Source organism: Urocitellus parryii, chromosome 3 (assembly GCF_045843805.1).
Source record: "Urocitellus parryii isolate mUroPar1 chromosome 3, mUroPar1.hap1, whole genome shotgun sequence".
Classification (NCBI taxonomy): Eukaryota; Metazoa; Chordata; class Mammalia; order Rodentia; family Sciuridae; genus Urocitellus; species Urocitellus parryii.
Window position 1 is genome coordinate 219,798,324 of NC_135533.1, and position 21,912 is coordinate 219,820,235.

Sequence of the window (21,912 nt, forward strand, 5' to 3'; positions counted from 1 at the left end):
AGTCTGCACGTCTCCCCTCGAGCGTGGCTTTGTTCCTCTCCGACCTCGGCCTACGGTGCCCGCGACACCATGATCACCGCCAAGGAGAAGAATAAAACCCCCAAGGACAGCATGACGCTTCTGCCCTGTTTCTACTTCGTGGAGGTGAGGCCGCAGTGCCGCCTACCCTCAGAGACCCCATGGGGGAGGCGGAGTGGGCCCGGCTGCCATGGCCGCCGGGGGCTGGCAGACCAGGGTGTCTGGGGCTGGGTGGGACTGGGAAGTGGGTCAGAAGATGGGCTCTGCAGGTTGAGCAGGGTTCGAGAGGCACCAGGGGACAGTGAGGGCAGGCTGGGAGGTGGCACTTTAGTCAGCCCCTGGGGGGCTGGTGGCTTGGAGGCCAGAGGAGGTGGGGCTGGAGCCCTCCCTGGCTCATCACTTGGCAGGTGCCTCACCCCTGTCTCCGGCGGGAGCCCCCCCACTTCTAGAGTGGGGTGGGTGGGAATTATCTCCCAAGAAGCCCAGCCCTAGGAAGGGTCTGGCGGAGGGGTCTCCCAGGCGCCCTGCAGGGCGCTGCCCCCTGGGGCAGAATGTCTCTTGTCTGTCTGTCTTTCTTTTTTGGTACAGGGATTGCACTCAGGGGCACTCCACCGCTGAGCCACATCCCAGCCCTATTTTGTATTTTACTTAGGGACAGGGCCTCACTGAGGTGTGTAGCGCCTGGCTTTTGCTGAGGCTGGCTTTGAACTCGCATTCCTCCGGCCTCAGCCTGGCCAGCCGCTGGCGTGATAGGTGTGTGCCACCACGCCCAGCTGTGCTTGTTGTTCAAGATGAGGTTGGTGGAGCTGGGGCCCAGTGGCAGAGCACCTACCTGCCTAGCATGAGTGAGGCTCTCGGTTCCACCCTCCGCACCACACAAAGATAAATCAATAAAGGTATTGTGTCTGTCTATAAGTGAAAAAAAGAAAGACTGATGGGAGGACTGCAGCCGGTCGGTCGGGGCTCCCCTCGCCCCTCCTCCTTTTGTTTCTAACCTCTGGAAGTGGCCTTCAGACCTGGTTTCTCCTGGTTTCTCCTGGTTTCCTCACCTGCAGTGCTGGGATGGAGCCAGGACGTCCTGACAGGCGGGCCCACCACCGAGCTGCACCCACCCCAGCCCTGGTGTTGTATTTTGAGCCAGGGTCTCACCCAGGCTGGCCCCGACCTCTGGAGCTGTTGAGGGTCAGGCGAAGTCTCTTCTTCCTTTTTGTCTCAGCAGCACTTTGATGGCAGCAGCCCCTCCTCTGGGCTACTGTGTGCTTTTTGATTTTTTTTTTTTTTAATATGGTGCTGAGGCTCGAACCCAGGGCCTCGAATGTGCTAGGCCAGGGCTCTCCCACTGAGCCACAGCCCCCGGGGCCACTGTGTTCTTAGGTGCTGTGATGTTCAGAGTGAGGGGTGGGTGGAGGGGATTAGGAGGCTTTTGAAGACTTTCCAGGGTGGTGGGCTCTCATGTGGGACCCTGCATGGCCCCATGGAGCCAGGCCATGCTCCACCAACTGCTGTACCCACCTCTGGCCCAGCTGGGATTCTGCCTCCATCATGACCTGGTTTCCCTTCCCCCAATCAGAGCTCATATCAGATGTGGCCTCTCCCCAGCCCCAGGTCCTGCTGTGGCTCCCAGGTGCCCAGAGGGTTCTTCCCCAGAGTCTGGGCCACCTCCCCATGCCCTGCGTGCCCTCTGTTAGCATGCTGGTGAGCAGGGCGTTGAAGTCAACTTGCCCGAGACGCCCAGCATCACGGGTGGGATCCACAGAGAACTTTAAAGCAGCCCTTTTGTTTTCGCAGCCTCAGGACTTGATCAGGGCCTCTCCTGTGCCAGGCGGGCACTCTTCTTCCTGAGCTACAGCCCAGGCCTGGCTGAAGGATTTGGTGCTTGCCGGGCTGTGCTCAGGCCCTGCTGCAGACTCCCTTGATCTGAGGGCTCCCTGGCTGCAGCCAGCCTCACGGAGAGTGGTGACAGAGATAAGGCAGGCCTGGCAGGGCCTGGCCCAGCACCATGCGCTTCTCACCCACTCAGAGTGGGGAGACCGCGTGCAGCCCGGACCAGGTCCCCGCCCAGGAAGAGGCTGTGCCTGCCTCCTGCCTGGGCCTTACACCTGCAGGCAGAGGTGTTCAGAGAGGCCCCTTGGACAGGAGCCCAGCTCCTCAACACCGCGTCCCCTAGGACCTTCAATTTCAGTTTGGCCCTGACCTTTGGCCTGGGAGTCTGTCTGCAGGTTGAAGTCAGGGCCCAGGCCACAGGTGGGCTTCACCAGGTGGCCAGGCCACTGAGACACAGGCTCTGTCCCCTGGGGGGAGACTTGTGAGCCCTGCCTAGGCTGCTGCTGCTGCCTGCACCTATGACTGTCGCAGGCCCTGCCCTGTCCTCCTGCCCCCTGCTGCCCCATGGCTCTGGGCCTGGCTGTCCCGGCCTGCCCTCCTGCCCTCTGCAGAGGGTGGAGAGAGCGGACATAGGTTACATGCTGGGCTGTGGGCACAGCAGAAGCTGGACAGCCACTCCGTGCATCCTCTGGAGGCCATTCTTGGGGCTGTGTGGTGTAGGTGGCTCCTGGGGGAGGGGCCTGAGAGAATGAGGCAGACAGGGACGTCCAGGGGGGACGCCCAGGGAGGGCTGGCAAGATGGGGTATCTCAGGGAAGCGCTTCCCAGGTGGGGGCAGGAGTGTCTGAGATTCCTGTGCTGAGAAAACAGGCCAGCCGGCCAGAGGAACGGACGATGGGTGGATGGACGGATGGGCATGTGGGTGGTGGATGGACAGGTAGGCATGTGGGTGGTGGATGGACGGGTGGGCATGTGGGTGGTGGATGGACAGCTGGGCATGTGGGTGGTGGATGGACGGGTGGGCGTGTGGGTGGATGGACGGGTGGGCATGTGGGTGGTGGATGGACGGGTGGGCGTGTGGGTGGATGGACGGGTGGGCATGTGGGTGGTGGATGGACAGGTGGGCGTGTGGGTGGAAGGACGGGTGGGCATGTGGGTGGTGGATGGACGGGTGGGCATGTGGGTGGTGGGATGGACAGGTGGGCGTGTGGGTGGAAGGACGGGTGGGCATGTGGGTGGTGGATGGACGGGTGGGCATGTGGGTGGTGGATGGACGGGTGGGCGTGTGGGTGGATGGACGGGTGGGCATGTGGGTGGTGGATGGACAGGTGGGCGTGTGGGTGGAAGGACGGGTGGGCATGTGGGTGGTGGATGGACGGGTGGGCATGTGGGTGGTGGATGGACAGGTGGGCATGTGGGTGGAAGGACGGGTGGGCATGTGGGTGGTGGATGGACGGGTGGGCATGTGGGTGGTGGATGGACGGGTGGGCGTGTGGGTGGATGGACGGATGGGCATGTGGGTGGTGGATGGACAGCTGGGCATGTGGGTGGTGGATGGACGGGTGGGCGTGTGGGTGGATGGACGGGTGGGCATGTGGGTGGTGGATGGACGGGTGGGCGTGTGGGTGGATGGACGGGTGGGCATGTGGGTGGTGGATGGACGGGTGGGCGTGTGGGTGGAAGGACGGGTGGGCATGTGGGTGGTGGATGGACGGGTGGGCATGTGGGTGGTGGATGGACAGGTGGGCATGTGGGTGGAAGGACGGGTGGGCATGTGGGTGGTGGATGGACAGCTGGGCATGTGGGTGGTGGATGGACGGGTGGGCGTGTGGGTGGATGGACGGATGGGCGTGTGGGTGGTGGATGGACAGCTGGGCATGTGGGTGGTGGATGGACGGGTGGGCGTGTGGGTGGATGGACGGATGGGCGTGTGGGTGGTGGATGGACAGCTGGGCGTGTGGGTGGTGGATGGACGGGTGGGCGTGTGGGTGGATGGACGGGTGGGCGTGTGGGTGGTGGATGGACGGGTGGGCGTGTGGGTGGTGGATGGACGGGTGGGCGTGTGGGTGGTGGATGGTGGACGTATGGACGTGTGGGTGGATGGACAGGTGGGTGTATGGGTGGATGGACAGGTGGGTGTATGGGTGGTGGGTGTGGGTGGTGGATGGTGGACGGGTGGTCATGTGGGTGGTGGATGGTGGCTGAGTGGGCATGTGGGTGTATGGATGGTGGCCGGGTGAGTGGATGGGCAGGTGGAGGGTGGGCGTGTGGGTGGCAGTGGAGAGACCTGGCCTGAGGAACTGGTTTCTGGGTGCTGGAATGACAGCCAGGGGGACAAGGGTGGTGTGCGGCTGGCAGGTGGACAGTGACCTGCGTGTCTGCTGCAGCTTCCCATCGTGGCCTCCTCCATCGTGTCGCTGTACTTCCTGGAGCTGACCGACCTCTTCAGGCCCGCGCAGGTGGGCTTCCAGTGCTACGACCGCGCGCTGTCCATGCCCTACGTGGAGACCAGCGAGGAGCTCATCCCCCTGCTCATGCTGCTCAGCCTGGCCTTTGCAGCCCCAGCTGCCTCGGTGAGCGCGTGCGCCTGGGCTGGCCGTGGGGCCGTGGGGCCGTGGGGCCGCGGCCCCAGCCCGCCTGACCCCTTCCTGTCGGGCAGATCATGGTCGCCGAGGGGCTGCTCTACTGCCTTCAGGCCCGGCTGTGGGGCCGCGGCGGGGCCGCTGGCGGGGCAGAGGGCAGCATCAGCGCTGGCGGCTGCAACTTCAACTCCTTCCTGCGGCGCACTGTGCGGTTCGTGGGTGAGTACTGGCCTGTCCCCTGCCGCCCGGAGGGCCATCCAGCGGGGCAGCTGTGCCTGCGGTCCCAGCCCTGACCCCCTGACCCCGCAGGCGTCCACGTGTTCGGCCTGTGTGCCACAGCTCTGGTGACCGACATCATCCAGCTGGCCACTGGCTACCATGCACCCTTCTTCCTGACCGTCTGCAAGCCCAACTACACTCTGCTGGGCACGTCCTGCGAGGCCAACCCCTACATCACGCAGGACATCTGCTCTGGCCACGATGCCCACGCCATCCTGTCGGCACGGTGAGCCACCGCCCTCCACCGCCCCCGCGCCCCCGTGGGGAGCCCGCGGGGCTCACGGGTCGCTCTTGCAGGAAGACCTTCCCGTCCCAGCACGCCACGCTGTCCGCCTTCGCCGCCGTCTACGTGTCGGTGAGTGCTCCCCAGCCCCCGCGGCTCCCGGGCCCTGGCCAGGCCTGACCCTGCCCACCCCCCAGATGTACTTCAACTCCGTCATCTCGGACGCCACCAAGCTGCTCAAGCCCGTCCTGGTGTTCGCCTTCGCCATGGCCGCCGGCGTCTGCGGGCTCACCCAGATCACCCAGCACCGCAGCCACGCGGTGGACGTCTACGCGGGCTTCCTCATCGGGGCGGGCATCGCTGCCTACCTGGTGAGCTGCCGCGGAGCCGGAGGGCCGGCCCTGCCAGGGGGGAGGGGCGCGTCCTGCCAGGGGGAGGCTGCCCCCGTCCTGGGGTCCTGGGGACTCCAGAGGGACGAGGACCTGCAGAGCCTGCAGTGCTGAGGCCCTGCAGCCCTGGGTCCCCGGTTCCCAGGCAGATGCGTCACCGGCCAGGCCGTTGCTGGCAGGAGGCTCACGCTCCCTGTGTCCTCCCAGGCCTGCCACGCGGTGGGCAACTTCCAGGCCCCACCCGCAGAGAAACCCGCGGCTCCCCCACCCGCCAAGGACGCGTTGCGGGCCCTGACCCAGCGGGGCCACGACTCGGTTTACCAGCAGAACAAGTCTGTGAGCACAGATGAGCTGGGCCCGCCAGGGCGTCTGGAGGGCGTGCCCCGTCCTGTGGCCCGTGAGAAGACGTCCCTGGGCAGCCTGAAGAGGGCCAGCGTGGATGTGGACCTGCTGGCCCCCCGCAGCCCCATGGGCAAGGAGCACTTGGTGACCTTCAGCAACACGTTGCCCCGAGTCAGCACACCCTCGCTGGACGACCCTGCCCGCCGCCACATGACCATCCACGTGCCGCTGGACGCCTCGCGCTCCAAGCAGCTCATCAGTGAGTGGAAGCAGAAGTCCCTGGAGGGCCGTGGCCTGGGGCTGCCCGACGAGGCCAGCCCTGCGCACCTGCGGGCGCCCGCAGAGCCCATGGCCGAGGAGGAGGAGGACGAGGAGGAGGAGGAGGACGAAGAGGAGGAGGACGAGGAGGGGGAGGAGGAGGGCCCCATCCCACCCTCACTCTACCCCACGGTGCAGGCGCGGCCAGGGCTGGGGCCGCGGGTCCTGCTCCCGCCACGGTCGGGGCCTCAGCCGCTGGTGCACATCCCCGAGGAGGGGGCGCAGGCAGGCACGGGCCTGTCCCCCAAGAGCAGCGCCGCCGTGCGTGCCAAGTGGCTCATGATGGCCGAGAAGGGCGTGGCCCCCGCGGCCCCCGCCCAGCCCCGCGTGGCCAACCCCCCTCGGCTGCTGCAGGTCATTGCCATGTCCAAGGCCCCGGGCGGGCCCGGACCCAAGGCAGCAGAGACGGCCTCGTCCTCCAGCGCCAGCTCCGACTCCTCGCAGTACCGCTCGCCCTCGGACCGCGACTCGGCCAGCATCGTCACCATCGATGCTCACGCACCCCACCACCCTGTGGTCCACCTGTCGGCGGGTAACGCGCCCTGGGAGTGGAAGGCAGCGGGCGGTGGGCCCCGGGGAACGGAGGGCGAGGCGGGGTACGAGCTGGGGGACCTGGCGCGTGGCTTCCGCGTGGGGTCCAAGCCACCAGGCGTGTCCCCCGGCTCATCAGTCAGCGACGTGGACCAAGAGGAGCCGCGCTTCGGGGCCGTGGCCACTGTCAACCTGGCCACGGGAGAGGGGCTGCCCCCACAGGGCGCAGCGGACGGAGTGCTGGGGCCGGCCAGCCGCGAGTCCACACTGCGGCGGCAGGGCGGCGGCCTGGTGCTGGGCGAGCGGGAAGCCGGCGAGGCAGAGGCTGAGAGCTATTTCCGGAGGATGCAGGCCCGCAGGCTCCAGGACTGAGGCGCTCCTCTCCTCTCCGCGGCAGAGGCCACCTGAGGCCAGGATGGGTGGGGGGCTGAGGGCTGGGGGCATCTCATGACCACATCAATAAAGAAGGCGATGGCTGACTTCAGGTCCCGAGTCGTCTGGTCTGTGCGGGCCCAAGGCCAGTGGGCAGTAGGGTCTGGTTCTCTGCCCCTGTAGCACCTCTGAACAGGAGGGACGTGGGTCTCAGCCCCCAGCCCAGGGAAGGGGGGGAAGCAGGTGCCCCAAAAAAGAGGGAGATCAGAAGCGCAGGGTAGAGAAGAGATTTATTCACGTCCAGTACAGACCCGCCAGCTGCCTTCCACAGCCTGACAGCAAAGAAGAGGTCTACAGGAAGGCAGGTGTTATAAAACGGCTTTAATCGAGTTCTCTCATGACAAGCCCGGGTCGGGCCATGGAATGTGCTCGTGGCCACTGCGCTCCACGTACAATACTGAGCCTGCGGTCGCTGTTATCAAAATACACGTCACCGTAAAAACCCGACGCGCCCTCCACGTCTCTACAGGTATAAAAAAATCATAAATATTTACACCCTTGTCACTCTATGAAACTGGGGATCCGAGGAGACTGGCCCTGCTGCTGGCGCGGTGGGACCAAGGCGTCCCCCAGGGTAGGAGGGTGGTCAGGACCTGGAGGGTCCCACCGCCTGGAGTCCCAGCATCAGAGCAGACAGGAACAGAAACACGACTTTGGTCCAAAATTTGAAGGAAAAGGGGAAAAAACAACAAACCCTGAAAGTTCTAGAGCTGGTCTTCCTAGGCAGATCTGGGGAGCTGAGTAAGGCCACTGAGGCGGGCGGTGCACGGCTGGGCCCTGCCGGAGGCTGGGTCCTGCCTGTGACTGAATTGATTACAAAGAATAAAATAGAAAGTACAGCATACAAAGTAATACCAAGAGAAAGCTCACACTCATACCATGGATCCTCTTGCTATAAAAAGGTACTTAAAACTATTTCTTTTGCATATAAATGAAAAAAGATTAGGATATTTGGTCAACTGGAAATATTGCTAGGCACAGATGTCTGCAACCACATCAGAATATGATACAAAGATTATAACAAAAGGCTAAAAGCTCAAGGAGGCTGGGTTGGTGCCCTCTGGGCCTGGCCGGGCGACGGGGACCTGGGTGGCTGGAGGACACAGGGATAATCATGTCACTTGATTACATGGGGGGGGGGGTGCCAGCCAGCCCCGCTGGCACCTCAGTCTCCACTCCCTCCCAGCACTGGGCACATGATCCGTGGGAGCAGGAGGCCGCTTTGCGTGTGCCTGGAGCAGATCCCCGGCCCCGGGTCCCTGGGTCCCCTTGGGTGGGCGTGCGGCTGCAAGGCAGGCAGGTTTAAGGCACGAGGAAGCCACGTCGTGGTGGGGGCGCCCCCCGTGGGCCACAGGCCCAGCACACCCTGCAAGGCAGGGCGCGGGGTCTGGCCTGGCCTGGCCCCGGGCAGGTGGGGGACCCCTGCCGCAGTCCCCGAGCGCCCGAGCCGTCAGTCACCGCAAGGTCAGCAAGGTGAGCTAGATTTAATTTTTTTAAAAACAGGTAAACTGATTTCTCTTTAAAAAAATAAAATCTCTGGTCTGTTAAGGTCACTTCAGCTGCTTCTTAAAGTGGCTTTTCTCTGGAATGACGGAAGCGGCTCCGGAGCCCGGCCAGGGGCTGGGCCCTAGATGGTGGACTTGGAGAAGGAGACTCGCAGGTGGTGGTTCTCGCCCAGGTCATGGTTGTGCAGGTCGATGAGCGCCTGCACCGCCTCCTCCACGGAGCCCATCTGGATCAGCGCCATCTTGCGGTCCTTCCTACAGCACAGCAGGCCAGCTGGTGGGCACAGGGCGGGTGGGTATGGTGGGGAGGGGAGGCAGGGTGGGGAGGCCCCTACTCACTGGAAGAACTTGAACCCCTTGACCACGCCCCCGTTGCTGGAGAACAGGACCTTGAGGTCTTCCTCCGTGATGGAAGGCCTGTGGGGAGGAGGGGTGTGAGCAGGGACCTCCTGCCCCCGAGACCCAGGGGAGAAGTGATGACCACGGGGCGCAAATGGCCTTGAGAAGACCAAGAGGCTCTGCGTCCCACGCCTGCACTCAGGGGCTGCTGAGGCAGGATGGGGGCGCCTCCCTGCGGGTGCCCGGACTCACGGGATGTTGGAGAGGTGCAGGGTGGCGGAGGGCGGGAAGATGTTCTGGAAGTTCTTGGAGCCGGGCTTCTTGAAGCGGTGCAGGGGGGAGTTGCCGTAGTCCTTGGTGAGGCCCTGGTCCTCCTGGCCCTCCCGCGGCAGCTGCACGTTCTGGTGCTTGGACAGCGTGATGCGGATGGGCTTCCCGTGCAGCTTGTGCCCGTTCAGGTGGCTCATGGCTGGGAACACGGGGGCACGTGACCAGGGGCCCCAGCAGGCACCCCCTTCCCCCACCCTGTGCCTGACCCGGGGCCTGGGCCTCTTACCCAGCTGGGCCTGGCTGCCATCTGCCATCTGCACCAGTGCATTCTCCTTCTTGTTGAACAAGATCTTCACCCGCTGCACGTCCCCATAGACGCCTTCGGGACCCAGGGACAAGGCCGTGAGCGCCCGGCCCCGCCCGCCCTCCAGCCCCTGTGCACCCCTTAAGGCTTGCTCAGCCTGCTGGGGAGCCTGCGCCTAGCAGCCCAGGGCCCGCTAACAGGAGCGCCCACGTCCAGCCAGGTCCTAATGTCCGGGACAGGCCAGCTGTCAAGAAGGACCACGTTCGCATGCTACTGACACGCTTAACTCTTGGAGAAGCATGCAGGGCGGTAACCATGCGCGACTACGGGTGAGACGGTTGCAACCGGAAGCAAACCACGTAAGGAGGCAGAAGGCCAAACGCAAACTCAGGGCACATCTCAGGGCGTAAAACCATCAATTAAATGAAAACAAGGTAATAAAAGTGGGAATAACATACCGAAAAGAATAAAGAGGCTTTGGGGTGTGACTCTCTTTAGAGGACAGCAGAGCAAGGCAGCGAAGGGACAGGGGGAAGGGAGAGGTCAAGGGGGCGAGTTGCCATCGTCCACCACGAGGAAGACAGTCCCCGCAGGCGTGCAGGTTGATGGTGATGAGTTGCCAGGATGTTAATATTCAAGGGCGGGTTGTTTCCGGAGAGCAGGGTTTGAGAGGGGAGTTTGTTTTTATTTATTTATGTTTTGTTTGTTTCAAGCAACAACAGGAAGCAGAAGAACCGTGCAGTCAGTTGGCAAAGAAATTCCGGATCAGGGCAAGAAAAAAAATAGGGAAAGGGGAGAAAAGAAAAAAGTAGCAAAAAACACAGGTCAGTAAATATGTAAGGAAACCAGGCAGCGTCCCAGTTACTCGCGCACACGCAACGCTCCACCTGGGGAGACGCAGGGAGAGGCCAGGCCCGGGCTGTGCTGGGAGGTCTCTGCAGCCACAGGCAGCGGCCAGCAGCGGCTGCCGGCCCACCCCCACGTGCCCTGGCTCAGGACAGCTGCAGGGACGTGGAGCGCACGAGCAGGGACTGTGGGGACGCCAGTCCTGCCCTGCCCGGAGCCCAGGAAGCCAACAGGAGCACCACAGACGAGGAGTGCTCTGAGATGCCGACCAGGTCCTGTCCACCAAACTCACACCCTGAGCCCCGGGCATCTTGGCCCAGCCCCAGCTGTGTGCACACGTTCACACTGGCAACTGAGGTCTGTGTGCAAGGCGTGCGTGGCCAAGCACCCTGACCGCCGGCAGGCCCAGGGTCCCCTGCTGGGCACACACCTAGCCTAGCCCTCCTCGATAAGTGACAGGAGGTATTTCAACTCAGAGCGTCATCAAATTGAAAATGCAAATGGAGACGGCAGGGAAGACAGGAAACTCAGAGGACCCTGGGAAAGGTGGTAAGCAGGAGTGATGTCGCGACACACAGCAGACTCCAACAGAGCAAGGCGGCCACGCGGAGCCTGAGGAGGCCGCTGCTAGGGGCCGAGTTGGAGACTCAGGCCCTGCCCGCATGCAGCACGGCCACTGACCCTAGGGCCCAGCATACCCTGTTCACGCTCTGGGAGAAGCAGCCTGGGAGGGACCCACGTACCTCGGGGTTGAGGTTGCTGACCAGCAGGACGGAGTTCCCAGCCCCCGCCAGGCCTGGGATGGTGATGCGGCCTGCAGCGGCCGCGGCAGCCGCAGCCGATGGAATGGCCAATGGGGCCAGGGCTCCGTGCACGTTAGGGACAGACAGACCTGGAAGGAAGAGGCAGTCAGGAAGTGAGCACAGGCCCTCCACCGGCCACCAATGGGGCACAGAGGCCCCCTCCTCATGCACAAGGAGCCATGGGAGGCGGCGCCAGGCTCGAGCCCTGTGAGGGGTGCCCGTGGGCTCCTCCGGGCGCCAGGTGCAGCCACACGGCCCCTGGGCCCCCTGCATGCGCCACAGCACGGAAGCCTGGGTCCGAAAACGCAGACATGGGCCTCGCAGGCAGGCCCGACAGGACACGGCGTGCGTGCAAGCCACGCCGTCCTCCATGCAGACGCAGCAGGCACTGCTCGCACGCGGCCATGACGGCCGGGACGACGCACACGTGTGCCGGCCGCCGGCGCATGCTCCTCAGCGGAGGCCATCGCTTACCAGGCCACTCAACAACTACTAGGGACACATCCCTCCAGTTCGTCCTCGTCCTCGCCCGAGTGCTTGAAGGGAACCAGACCACAAGACTGACCGGTTAGCGGCTTTCGCCAACTCCAAGGCCCGACTCACGGGCTGCCGCCCTGCCCTGCCCTGCCTCTCCGCTGCCCTGTCGAGCCGCCTCTGCGGACGCGACTGCCCCTGCGGCTCCCTTCCCCTCTCCCCGGCACTCGCCAGGGACCAGCCGGCCACGCTGGCTGCCGTGGAAGCAGAGCTGCGTGGAAAGGGTGAGGCATGCAGTCGCTGGGGCGGCCGAGTTGAGTACCTGTGGCTGGAGGAATTGCAAAGGTGGGAGGGAACCCAGCTCCTGCATACGGAGAGGCTGAGATTATACCAGGTGCACCTAGAAACAAAGAGACACTAATCACTGCACCCACAACCTGCACCCGAGAGGGGCAAGAGCCTCGCGGGCAGGTCCGCTGCTCTGCAGGGCTGGCGTGCCAGCGGGAGCTGCTCCCGGGGGCCTGAGGGCGCTGACTGAGCTACACATCCCACCCAGCCTGTGGCCTGCACGTGTTGTGCAGGGTCAGGACGGCGTCTCACCGAAGGCCGCGGCCATGGTCTGGTCCAGCGAGGGCTGGCTATCCCCAGAGGGCAGGTCTGGGCGCGTGTAGTCGCGGCTCTTGTCGTTGTTGTATTTGACGTTGAGGCTGGTGAGCTTGGAGAAGTCGATGCGCAGCGTGCAGCAGGCATTGTAGATGTTCTGCCCGTCCAGCGACTGCAGGGAGAGGCGGGTCAGCTATGGCCGGGCCCCAGGGCGAGCCTCCCCAGGAGGCCACTCACCAGCTTGGCGTGCTGGGCGCTCACAGGGTCCGCGTACTGCAGCAATGCCTGGAACTGGTTGTTCTTGGTGAACGTGATGATCTTCAGGACTGTGCCAAACTTGGAGAAGATCTGCAAGGCAGGGCAGCATGAGCCTCTCGCCCCAGGGAGGTGGCCCCCAGCCCCGGGCTCCCGCAGCCTCACCTGGTGCAGCACGTCCAGGGTCACAGGGTAGAAGAGGTTCTCCACGATGATCCTGAGCACGGGGCTCTGCCCAGCCATGGCCATCCCAGCATCCACGGCAGCGGCTGAGGCAGCCAAGGCCAGGTTCCCCGACTGGACTGAGTTCACGGCCTGCAGGGCCGCCTGGGCCCGCTGTGGAGGCAGCACTGTGAGCCCTCTGGGGTGGGGACCCCAGGACCACAGGCCCCGCCCCGCCCTCCACAGACCACATACCGCTTGGTTGGGGGAGCTGTCAGTCTTAAGCTCCTTGTGGTTGGAGAACTGGATGTAGATGGGCTGGCCGCGCAGCACGGGTGTCACCGAGGTGTAGTAGTTGACCATGGTGTTGGCCGCCTCCTCTGTGTTCATCTCGATGAAGGCCTGGTTTTTGCCCTTCAGCATCAGGAGGTTGGTGACTTTCCCAAAGGGCAACCCCAAGGAGATGACCTCGCCCTCTGTGACATCGCTGGGCAGCTTGCGGATATGGATCACTCGGGAGGGGACGCCCGCACTCCTGCTGTCACCTTTGAACTTCTTACTGTCATTTCCATTTGCTGAAAGGGGCAGGGGGTGGGAGGGGGCTTCGGGTTGCAGTAGGAGCCTGTCCTCCCTGAAGCCTCCTCCCTCTCTGGCCAAGGCCAGAACTCCCAGGCCCTATCCTGGAGGGTCCTCTTCCTGCTCCCAGGGAAGCTGGATGAACTGGAAGCTCAAGGTCAGGACTGCCAGGACCCAGTTTTATACACACATCTGCCTCTCTACCTCCAAGAGGAGATGGCAGTCAAGCATGGCCTAGGAATTCTGTGCCACATCTGGCCTGGGATCTGCAGTGTTGACCCCAGGCCACAGGATATGAACTGTGGAAGGAGCAAGCTCCAGTCCAGCTAGGACAGGCACAGCACGACCTTAACCAGAGCCACCCCCAGCCTGGGGTGGGCACTCTGAATGTGGGGTTACCTGCAGAGGCCGAGTTGCTGCTCATGATAAAGGGTCCGTTAGTGACACACGTAGAGAAAAGCTCGTCAGATCCCCGCTGGAAAACAAGAGCAACACCCGAGCTGCACTCCCTCAGAGACCCCTCCTCACACCACCCCAGCCCCACCCAAGAAGGCAGCTGCCCCTGAGCCTGTCTGCTACTCCTCCTGCACCAGGAAGCCCAGGGCTCTCAGTGGGCAGGTATGTGGCCTGGGGCAACCCCACTGGCACCCTCACCATGGGCCTGGGGCACATGCCAGCAGCCACAGGGAGTGGACAGACGGCACAGCCCCCCACGCGTCTGCCCACGGGCACACAGCTGCAGCCCTGCAGCAAAAGACTGGCGGGCGTCTGGCTCCCAGCTGAGCTGCTGGCAGCTTCCGGGGAGACAAAGCCGAGCTGCCCACTGTGCTCCAGCCCCCAAGCCTGTCCTATTTTCCAGCTGCCTGAGGAAATCCGACCCTCGGCCTCAGCACACTTTTGCAGCAGTAGAGACACTGCCCCTTTATGCGTCAGGCAGGCAGGGCTACCCCGTGGCGGGCAGAGGGGTGACTGACCAACCCTCAGGAATCACTAGGAGACCGCTCTTCGGTTAGAAAAGCAGTTGTCTACCTGATGCAGGGCTCAGATTCAAAACGTGAAACTGGAGATGACCTGGAGACAGTCCTTAGATGGGTTACCCAGGAAACGAAAACAGGCCTGAGGACCCGGAGACAACACTACCAGCACCTTGGCCATGGCCCTTCTGTCCTTGAAGCTGGCCCACTGCACTCTGGCCAGCCTATGTTTATTTGGGGGCGTTTTGGGTTGGAGAAGCGGATTGCTCCTCCTGCTCCACACAGGACTCATCTCCCCTCCTCCAGACTGCCTGCAGAGCCACTGCTCTGAAGGAGACCAGCGCCGAGGCCCAGACAAGCACCAGGTCCTGGCCACTGCCCAGTGCCCCCAGGAGCTGTTCTGGAAGTGATCACCCTGCAGACACTCTTGCCTCCTCGCCAGGTCCACTCTGAGACCAGGAAGAAACGACAGCCATGAGAAGAGGCCAAGGCACAACCCCTGCCAACCCCGCCAGCACCAAGCATCGTACAGAGGCAGCTACCAGGGGCCACCACTCAGGCCCTCGGGCCCTGTGTCCACCAAGAAGGCCTACTGGTCCCCAAGGCAGCGTCAGGGCCAAGGAACAATGCAGAACCAAGCAGAGCTGAGGCCCAGGTTTGCGCAAATGAAGTGCAGATCAGGCAAACCCAGGCCCACCTTGGGGCTTCAGCCTGACCAGTCCAGTAAGCAAAAGCGGGGTCACAAGAAGGCTCAGGAGGACTGGGGTCGTGCCTGCTGAGTATCAGTGGAGTCACAAGAAAAAAAAGTGGAGTCACAAGAAGGCTCAGGAGGACTGGGGTTGTGCCAGAGTCAGAAAACAAAGGAGTACCTGCTATGGGCAGGCACTCCTAAAATGTAAAGCTCCACCCATCCCCCCCCCCCCACCAGGAAGTTACTCCCTGCCCACGACACACCCTCCTGGAGGACTAGGGCCATGCTGGGGGCTCAAGGGACATCTTTCACCTGAGCTGCAGTAGTGGGCAGAGCTGCACTTCCTCTAGTGGCCTCCTGGCTGCGCCCTAACGGTCTTCCCACAGGCAGGGCAGGCACACCCACAACTGTCTGAGCAGCACTCCACATAACAGAGGCTTGGCCAGGCAGCCCAGGGTCTCCATGGAGGGCCTCTCCCAGCGAATGTGCCTTAGTCAAGCACCACGGGAAAAGCCCACGCTTGTGGAGGCTCAAGACCTCCTGCACCAGCACACCCAGGCCCAGCCTTCACCAAGCACCTCCTGGGTGCCTTTCCACTGGCCAGAGCCCTGCCTCTATCCTGCCCAGGTTGGCTTTGGTGCCACCAGGGAAACCAGACGCTCTTGAGCAGGAGTGGAAGGTCCCCCAGGAAACCTCGAGCAGAGAGCCTCAGGCAGAAAGTGGCTCCCACAGAAGCCAGGAGTTACTTCCAGCCAGACCATACCCAAGTGAGCACTTCAGAGGCCAAGCCCCACTCCCTCTCTGCACTGACAAAGAACACAGCTACCTGCAAAGGATCCAATATGTAGGCAACAGCCCACTAGGGAAAACTGAAGCCCAGTCCAGGAACACCAATCAGTTGCTCTGCATGCCACAGTAGCCTCTCCAGGAATGAGCCCCAAGAACAGGACAACTCCCAGCCAAACAGGCAAGTGACACAGCTGCTCTGCTTTGTACACCAAGGACAGGCTGGTCCTCAAGTGGTCGGCTGCTTCCTTCTTAGAGAGCCCTGCAGCTCTGGACCTGGGCCACACCTGACCCACTAAACACCCATCTGCCAGCTGGGCCAGGTGGCTCACACCTGCCATCCTGGCTGTTTGGAGGCTGAGGCAAGAAGATAGTGAGTTTGAGGCCAGCCTGGGCAACTAAATGAGACCGTGTTTCAAAACACATCCAACCACCCAAAACTATTGCGTGTGAAGCATCAGTTCCTCCACTTCTTTCTGCGTCATGACATACTGAGATGGTCTCAGGACAAAAATCACCTGATAACTGACAACAAGTCCCCTCCTGGATCACATCGCCAACCCAGACACCCTGCCTCAACTACAAGAACTCTGCGCACTGGACCTCACTCACTCCCACCGCAGTGCTCTGGACACATCAGACAGCTCCCCTCCACAGCACAGGGGCTTTTCTGAATCCAGAGACTGATTCCCCACAAAGAAGTACAGAGTCCTCAGAGTGTTTCACTGAAACACAGAGAGCTGGGAGCCAGACAGTGCCAAGCCATCAAACCTGCTGGCTGAGAACTCACACCATGGCCTACACCTTGACAATCTGATGTGGACAGGGGTCGAAAACTCCTGCCTGTAAACCCTACCAGCCGATCCAGCTTGTGAACCAGTAGGAGTTGCTTTAGAAACACAGCCCTCCACTCTAAGCCAGCAGGGGACAGGGCAAGCCCAGAGCTCGGCACAGTGTAACCAAGAAGAAAGTGAGCTGTGCCTACCTTCGTGCCAACTGCTATGTCTGGGACGATGCTGTGGAGAGAAAAGGAGAGAGGTCAGCAAGATGTGCAGCTGGGGGCAGAGGCCAGCCGGGCCAGCCAGGAAGCTTCAAGGGGCTGGGAAGTGAGCGGTCCACTTACTCTCAACTTGAAAGGGGCCACCATTGTCCTTCAGCGCCCCTCCCTCCCAGCAGGACCCCAGGCCCCGCCTCTGGACGGTGCCCAGAGGGAGAGACAAAAGACACTCCCTCCAGAGCCGGGGCTGGCCTCTAAAGTTCAGGGCTGCTGTTTGCTTTCTGTACAGATGGAAGCGCGGGGCAGGGGGCCCGCGGCGGCCCGAGGCCGGGTCCAGTTAGCCAACTTCACAGGCGAGCCCCAACACCACCCGAGTTACTCATCAACCCGGCTCCGCGTGACTGGACTTTCTCCCTCGCCGCCACCACGGCCCAGAGCCGGCGCCCGCACGCCCGCCCGGGCCCCCGCGACCGAGTCCCGCCGTGCGCCCCGGGAGGGAACCCCGGCCTCCCCACCGGACTGAGCACCGAGGCCGGCTTCGACACACTCCCCGCGACGCAGCAAGGCACCACTTCCCAGACGCGCCGGGAGCGCCGCGCAGCGGCCCGCCGGCAGCCGGCCCGCGAGGTTGAGCCCCGGGCCACGCGCGCCCCCGGACCCGGGACCCCGCCCGACCCGGGAGAGAGCCCGCGCGGCGGGAAAGGCGCGCGTCCCCGCCGAGGGCCGCGCACGCGCACCGGAGCCCAGGGTGCACGGGCGCACGCGCGCGCGGCGCCGAACGGGGCGTGCTCAGGGATTTCCGCGCGCCCGGAGGCGGCGCATGCGCGCATGGGGGACGGGAAGCGAGTAGGGCCGCACGACGTCGTGGCGGATCGGACACGGCACACCGGGGCCGCGCGCGCGGAAGGGCGGGGAGAGGGCGCGGGGCAGCAGGAGCTCAGAGCCCGGCGCGCAGAAGCCGGAAGTCCACCGAGAGGCGATCCGGAGACAGGCCTCGGAGCCAGGGCGCGGCCCATCCTTCCCCGCAGCCCAGGTCCCGCGCGTGCCACGCGGACCAGAGACCCCGCGCGCGCACCAGCCCGGGTGGCGGCGGAGAAAGTCCGGGTGGGGACGAAGGAAGGGCCGGAGCGCGAAGAGAATGGCGGGCGCGGGCGCGGCGCGACTTACCCGTCCATGGCACACAGAGCAGACCCGCAGGGGACGGAGTGGAGGCGCCGGAATAGCAGGAACCGACCCAACGGCTCCGAGTTATAGACTCACAAGATGGCGGAGACGCCCGCACACGTCCCCCGCGCGCGCTGCCCATTGGCTCCCGCCGCGGCCAGGGGCGGGGACAGTCCCGCTGGCCTCCGCTAGTGCCTCTCAATGGCCAGGAAGCCGCTCAGGGGGGTGGGGCTGAGAGAGGTAGCAGGCGGCTATTGGAGGAAATGGCCGTCCTTCAGGGGAGAAGGCGGAAACGACCTGTGAAGTAGGGATAGGGCGAGAAAGGGTGGGAGCACGTGATGGCTTTTGAGCCAATGGGAGACCTGCCACCCGGCGTGGGGCTTGGCGGAAGAAGCCATCTTGAGAGTGGGTACGTGGCGTGTCAGGCGGCGAGAAGTGTGCTTGCCTCCGGCTGCTGCCATCTTTCAAACGGGCAGGGGCGTACGCCCGCTGCGTGAGGGCACGGGGAGGTGTGTCGCCATCTTGGATTCGGGCAGGAAACCTGCAGCGCTCCATCTTGCCTGTGGGCACAGAGCCAAAACGTCGGATTCAAACCGAACCTTTGCTAGGGGACTGGCGCGGGGACCTGGGAACCTGCGGGCGCGGCGTGATCCTGGGATCACCGCCGACTCTCCTCAGTTCGCCCCAAAGCAACCAAGTCTGACCGCGAGTGCAGGGGTGGGGAAACTGAGGCCTGGAAGCAGGGTGGGCGGCTGCAGCTGGGGAGACGGGCCCGGACGCACGCTCGGCCCGAGTGGAGTCCCGCCCTCCGGGCCCCCGCCTGGCGGGACGCCCAGAGCCAAGCCCGGGCCCCGCGGGAGCCCGCCTGCCCCGGCGCTGCTGCCCTGTTGCGGGCCTGGCCGCGGCCCAGCTGCCTGCGGGCCCGCTGCCAGAGGATTCCAGCCGGGATTAGGGGCGGCTGCCGATTTCCACGGAGGCCCCCCCTGCCGGCGGCCGGCCGGACCCCGGAATCGCTAATCAGGAACGTCCCGGTGGATTTAGGAGAAGCCGCGGTGCACGCCCGTGGATTTGCGCGCCCCGGGACGCCCGTCCGGGCCCTGGCTGGGGCCACCAGGGCCGGCTGCTCGTCTTTGTTCCCTGTGAGGCTGGTGCCAGGGAGGGCTCCACCCTCGCAGACGGGCCGGGGAGGGAGCCCAGGTGGCAGCCAACGTGGGTGGAGACCCAGCGCCAGGCCCAGGTCTCAACCGTCAGAAGCGCATTGAAACCCACTTATGGCCCTCCCGGCTCCGTGTTGCTCGCGATGCCAGCCCACCCCACCTCCAGCGCCCTCCAGGGCTCCCGCGGCCTTTCACACAGGCCTCGCAGGCAGAGCCATTCCCTCAGGCAGGGTCTTCCGTGAACTTGCCAAGCGCCCTCTGCGCCCTCTGCGCCCGGCCTGGGGCCTTCCAGGAAGCTCCCGGCCCGGTGCGGCCCGGTGCGGGCTTCTCCTCCTCAGCTCCGCTGCAGCTCCTGACCACGCGAGTCAGGCCAGCTTCAGGTGAACTCTGCCAGGGACTCTAGAGAACAGGATGCGAGGGGTGGCCTTAACCACCTGGTGTGTCCTGCCACTCAGAACTCCGCAGGGAAGGGGCCACTAGCCCACCCTGATCCAAATTCCAGGTGACTGCTCCTCACTAAGGGAGGGCAGGCAGGTCCTGGACTCTGGTAGCCTGGGTGAAGCTGGACTCAGACCAAGTGCCAGGGTCCTGTTCTGGTTTTGGTCCTAGGAATTTGACCCACCAAGTCACATCCTCAGCCCTTATTTTGCCCAGTTGCCGGGACTGGCCTGGAACCTGTGAGGCTGCCTCAGCCTCCTGCATCACTGGGGTGACAGGCCACCATGCCTGCTCTCGGTCCCTCCTGTGGACTGTTGGCATTGCAGTTAAGGGTCCACCTGGGTCATCCAGAAGTGGCCTCATCTTGAGGCCCTAAGTTGGGTCTGCAAAGACCTTTCCCCATGCACGTGTGCTCACGCCTGCGGGGGACGAGGGTGGATGTGGCTGTTTGGAGGCACCCTCAGCACCACTCCTCATCCCAAGCTCCAGAGTGGGAAGGGGCTGTGGCTGGCCCTCCATCATGGCAGTGGGGGCCAGGACCAGGGCCCCCAGGTGTCCTCCTAGCTGGACGGGCCTGGACAGGACAAGCATGGGACCAGCCTTTGCACAGATGAGCTGGCCTGGTGCAGAGCATGGAGGCAGATTGTAGGGCTGCTGTCTGCACCTGGTGCATTCGGCCTGCTGGCCCGGCCTGACCAGCTGCTGCCTTCATTAATGATTCAGGGTCCGGACCAGCTCACCTTGTCTTTGAGAGTGTGGCGGCATGCTTGTCACCACAGGAAGACGATACTGTCCTCGCCGCCGCGGGAGGGTGCACCCAAGGCCCATCAGGAGCCACTCCAGTTCTTACAGGAGAGAGAGGAGCCATGCCTCAGTTTACCCTTTCATCAAAATGAGGGCTGGGGGCTGGGCTCAGGGGCAGAGCTCCCCTGGCCCGTGTGAGGCCCTGGGTTCCATCCTCAGCACCACATAAAAATAAAATAAATACCTGCGTAAGTAAAATAGAGGTCTTTTAAAAAATGAGGGGCAGGGGAGGCTGGGCCTCTCCATGGGCTTTCCTGGACGTCACACACTACTACAGTGGCCGGTTGGAGGATGTCCACTTGTTGCCCAGCACCATGCCGCACACCCCACTCACCCCACAGGCTGAGACAGAAGGGTCACAGGTTCCAGGCCAGCCTCAGCAACTTAGCAAGACCCTGTTAGAAAATAAAACTTAAAAAGGGCTGGGGATGTGGCTCTGGTAAAACCACCCTGGTTTATTTCCCATAACCACCAAAAAAAAAAATTTTTTTTTTGTATTGTTTTTTGTTGTTAATGTGTTTACTGCCTTGATTACGAAATCCACAGGGCAGGGATCTAGGGTAGGGCCGCAGGGGACCTCCCAGCCTCCTTGACCCATTTCCCACATTTCTGTGGGACTAAGCTGAGGGTGGGGATGGGTGGGGCCACACCTAAACCCTCCAGGCTGGGGGCTGGGCTGAAGAGCCGCCTCCAGCCACCTGACCAGGTAGTCTCCAACAAGTGGCCTTCAGGCCTCAGAGCCAGGCTAGCCCCACCCCTGCAGTGTGGTGTAGGGGTGAGCATGGGGGACTTCTGGAGAGGCCCAGGCCCTTACCCTGCGCTGCCAAGACCACTGTGTAGCCCTCCCACACCAGCACCCTAGACCAGCCTCCCCCTCCTCAGGCCCGGGTGCCCCTGAAGATGCCCAGCTCTCCCCCAACTTGGCCACACCTTGTAGGAGTCCAGCCAGCCGGGCAGCTCCCAGAGGACTTCCTGCCCCAATACCCTCCAGCCCTCTGACCAGGGTACTGCCCCCCCCGGGCGTCCCTGGGAGCAGCAGGGGGGTCAAGCTCAGACCAGTAGCCTTTGCTGGGCACAGATGGTCCGGGAGGTGGACCTGTGGGCAGCAAGGAGTCTGGCTGTCCTCAGAGGGTTGAGTGGAGGTAGCTCAAGACCTGGTGCTGGTCACAACGGCCGGGTCAGTCATCCCAGCAGCCTGGGAGGCCGAGGATTGCAAGTTCAAGGGCAGCCTGGGCAACCTAGACAGATCCTGCCTCAAAGTCAAGGAGGAAGGGCGGGGCGGGGACTGCACTGCTGGGGAGAGCCGCTGGGCCCTAGGCTGGGTCTGCAGTACCCAGAGGCTCTCGTGCCGCGCGCGGGCTTGGGCTGGTAAGGGGGGGCTTCGGGTGTGGGGCAGACCCTGGGGGCATGGCTGGGTGGACTCCTGAGAGGCTGTTAGCGTTTTCCTAGGAGATGTCCCCTAAAAGCTGACGTGGACGAGGCCAAAGCAAGGGAGAGCGTGCAGAGGCAGGTGACGCAGCTGAGGCCTGGGTGGCTGGAGGTGTCCCTGGGCCGTGCCTCGGGTCCCCAGCTGCTTCCCTCCTCCACCCTCCTCCCCTTGGTGTCTTGCCTCATCTGGGCCCAGAGCAAGAGTGGGGCATCTGCGGACTGATGGTCCTCTCCAAGTTGCTCTCGTCTTGGGGTCCCAGGGTGAAGAGCTGACTAGGGCAGGAGGTGGAGGCTGCAGGAGCAGGACCCAGGAGGAGGGACAGGTCCCCAGGGCTTCCCTGGAGGGCACTGCTGTCCAGCCCCTTCCTCCCCTCCTGGGCTTGGCTTCCCTCTGCCACC

General features: G+C 63.5%; 2 protein-coding genes across 7 annotated transcripts; one reads left to right on the forward strand and one right to left on the reverse strand.

Moving 5' to 3' along the window:
- The first annotated feature begins 69 nt into the window (after positions 1-69).
- Plppr3 (phospholipid phosphatase related 3) lies at positions 70-10,922 on the forward strand. 5 transcript variants are annotated; one of them, XM_026413933.2, is made up of 9 exons: positions 70-144; positions 4,229-4,414; positions 4,501-4,642; positions 4,733-4,928; positions 5,000-5,057; positions 5,123-5,296; positions 5,522-5,919; positions 9,400-9,453; positions 10,069-10,922. In XM_026413933.2, exons 1-9 carry the CDS (start codon positions 70-72, stop codon positions 10,139-10,141), a joined length of 1,356 nt encoding a protein of 451 aa, XP_026269718.1. In that variant the 3' UTR covers positions 10,142-10,922. The 5 variants fall into 5 exon arrangements, with proteins under 5 accessions (XP_026269718.1, XP_026269717.1, XP_077652772.1 ...); XM_026413932.2 differs by lacking the exons at positions 9,400-9,453; positions 10,069-10,922 and having other exon boundaries at positions 5,522-6,877; XM_077796646.1 differs by lacking the exons at positions 9,400-9,453; positions 10,069-10,922 and having other exon boundaries at positions 5,222-5,296; positions 5,522-6,877.
- On the reverse strand, positions 7,171-17,786 carry Ptbp1 (polypyrimidine tract binding protein 1). Of its 2 annotated transcripts, XM_026413935.2 has the most exons (14): positions 17,690-17,786; positions 16,511-16,541; positions 13,474-13,549; positions 12,754-13,073; positions 12,502-12,672; positions 12,319-12,429; positions 12,079-12,253; positions 11,801-11,878; positions 10,945-11,093; positions 9,814-9,847; positions 9,338-9,430; positions 9,034-9,250; positions 8,782-8,859; positions 7,171-8,697 (listed from the first exon to the last, which is right to left on the reverse strand). In XM_026413935.2, exons 1-14 carry the CDS (start codon positions 17,695-17,697, stop codon positions 8,565-8,567), a joined length of 1,674 nt encoding a protein of 557 aa, XP_026269720.1. In that variant the 5' UTR covers positions 17,698-17,786; the 3' UTR covers positions 7,171-8,564. The 2 variants fall into 2 exon arrangements, with proteins under 2 accessions (XP_026269720.1, XP_026269721.1); XM_026413936.2 differs by lacking the exon at positions 11,801-11,878.
- Positions 17,787-21,912: the final 4,126 nt, after the last annotated feature.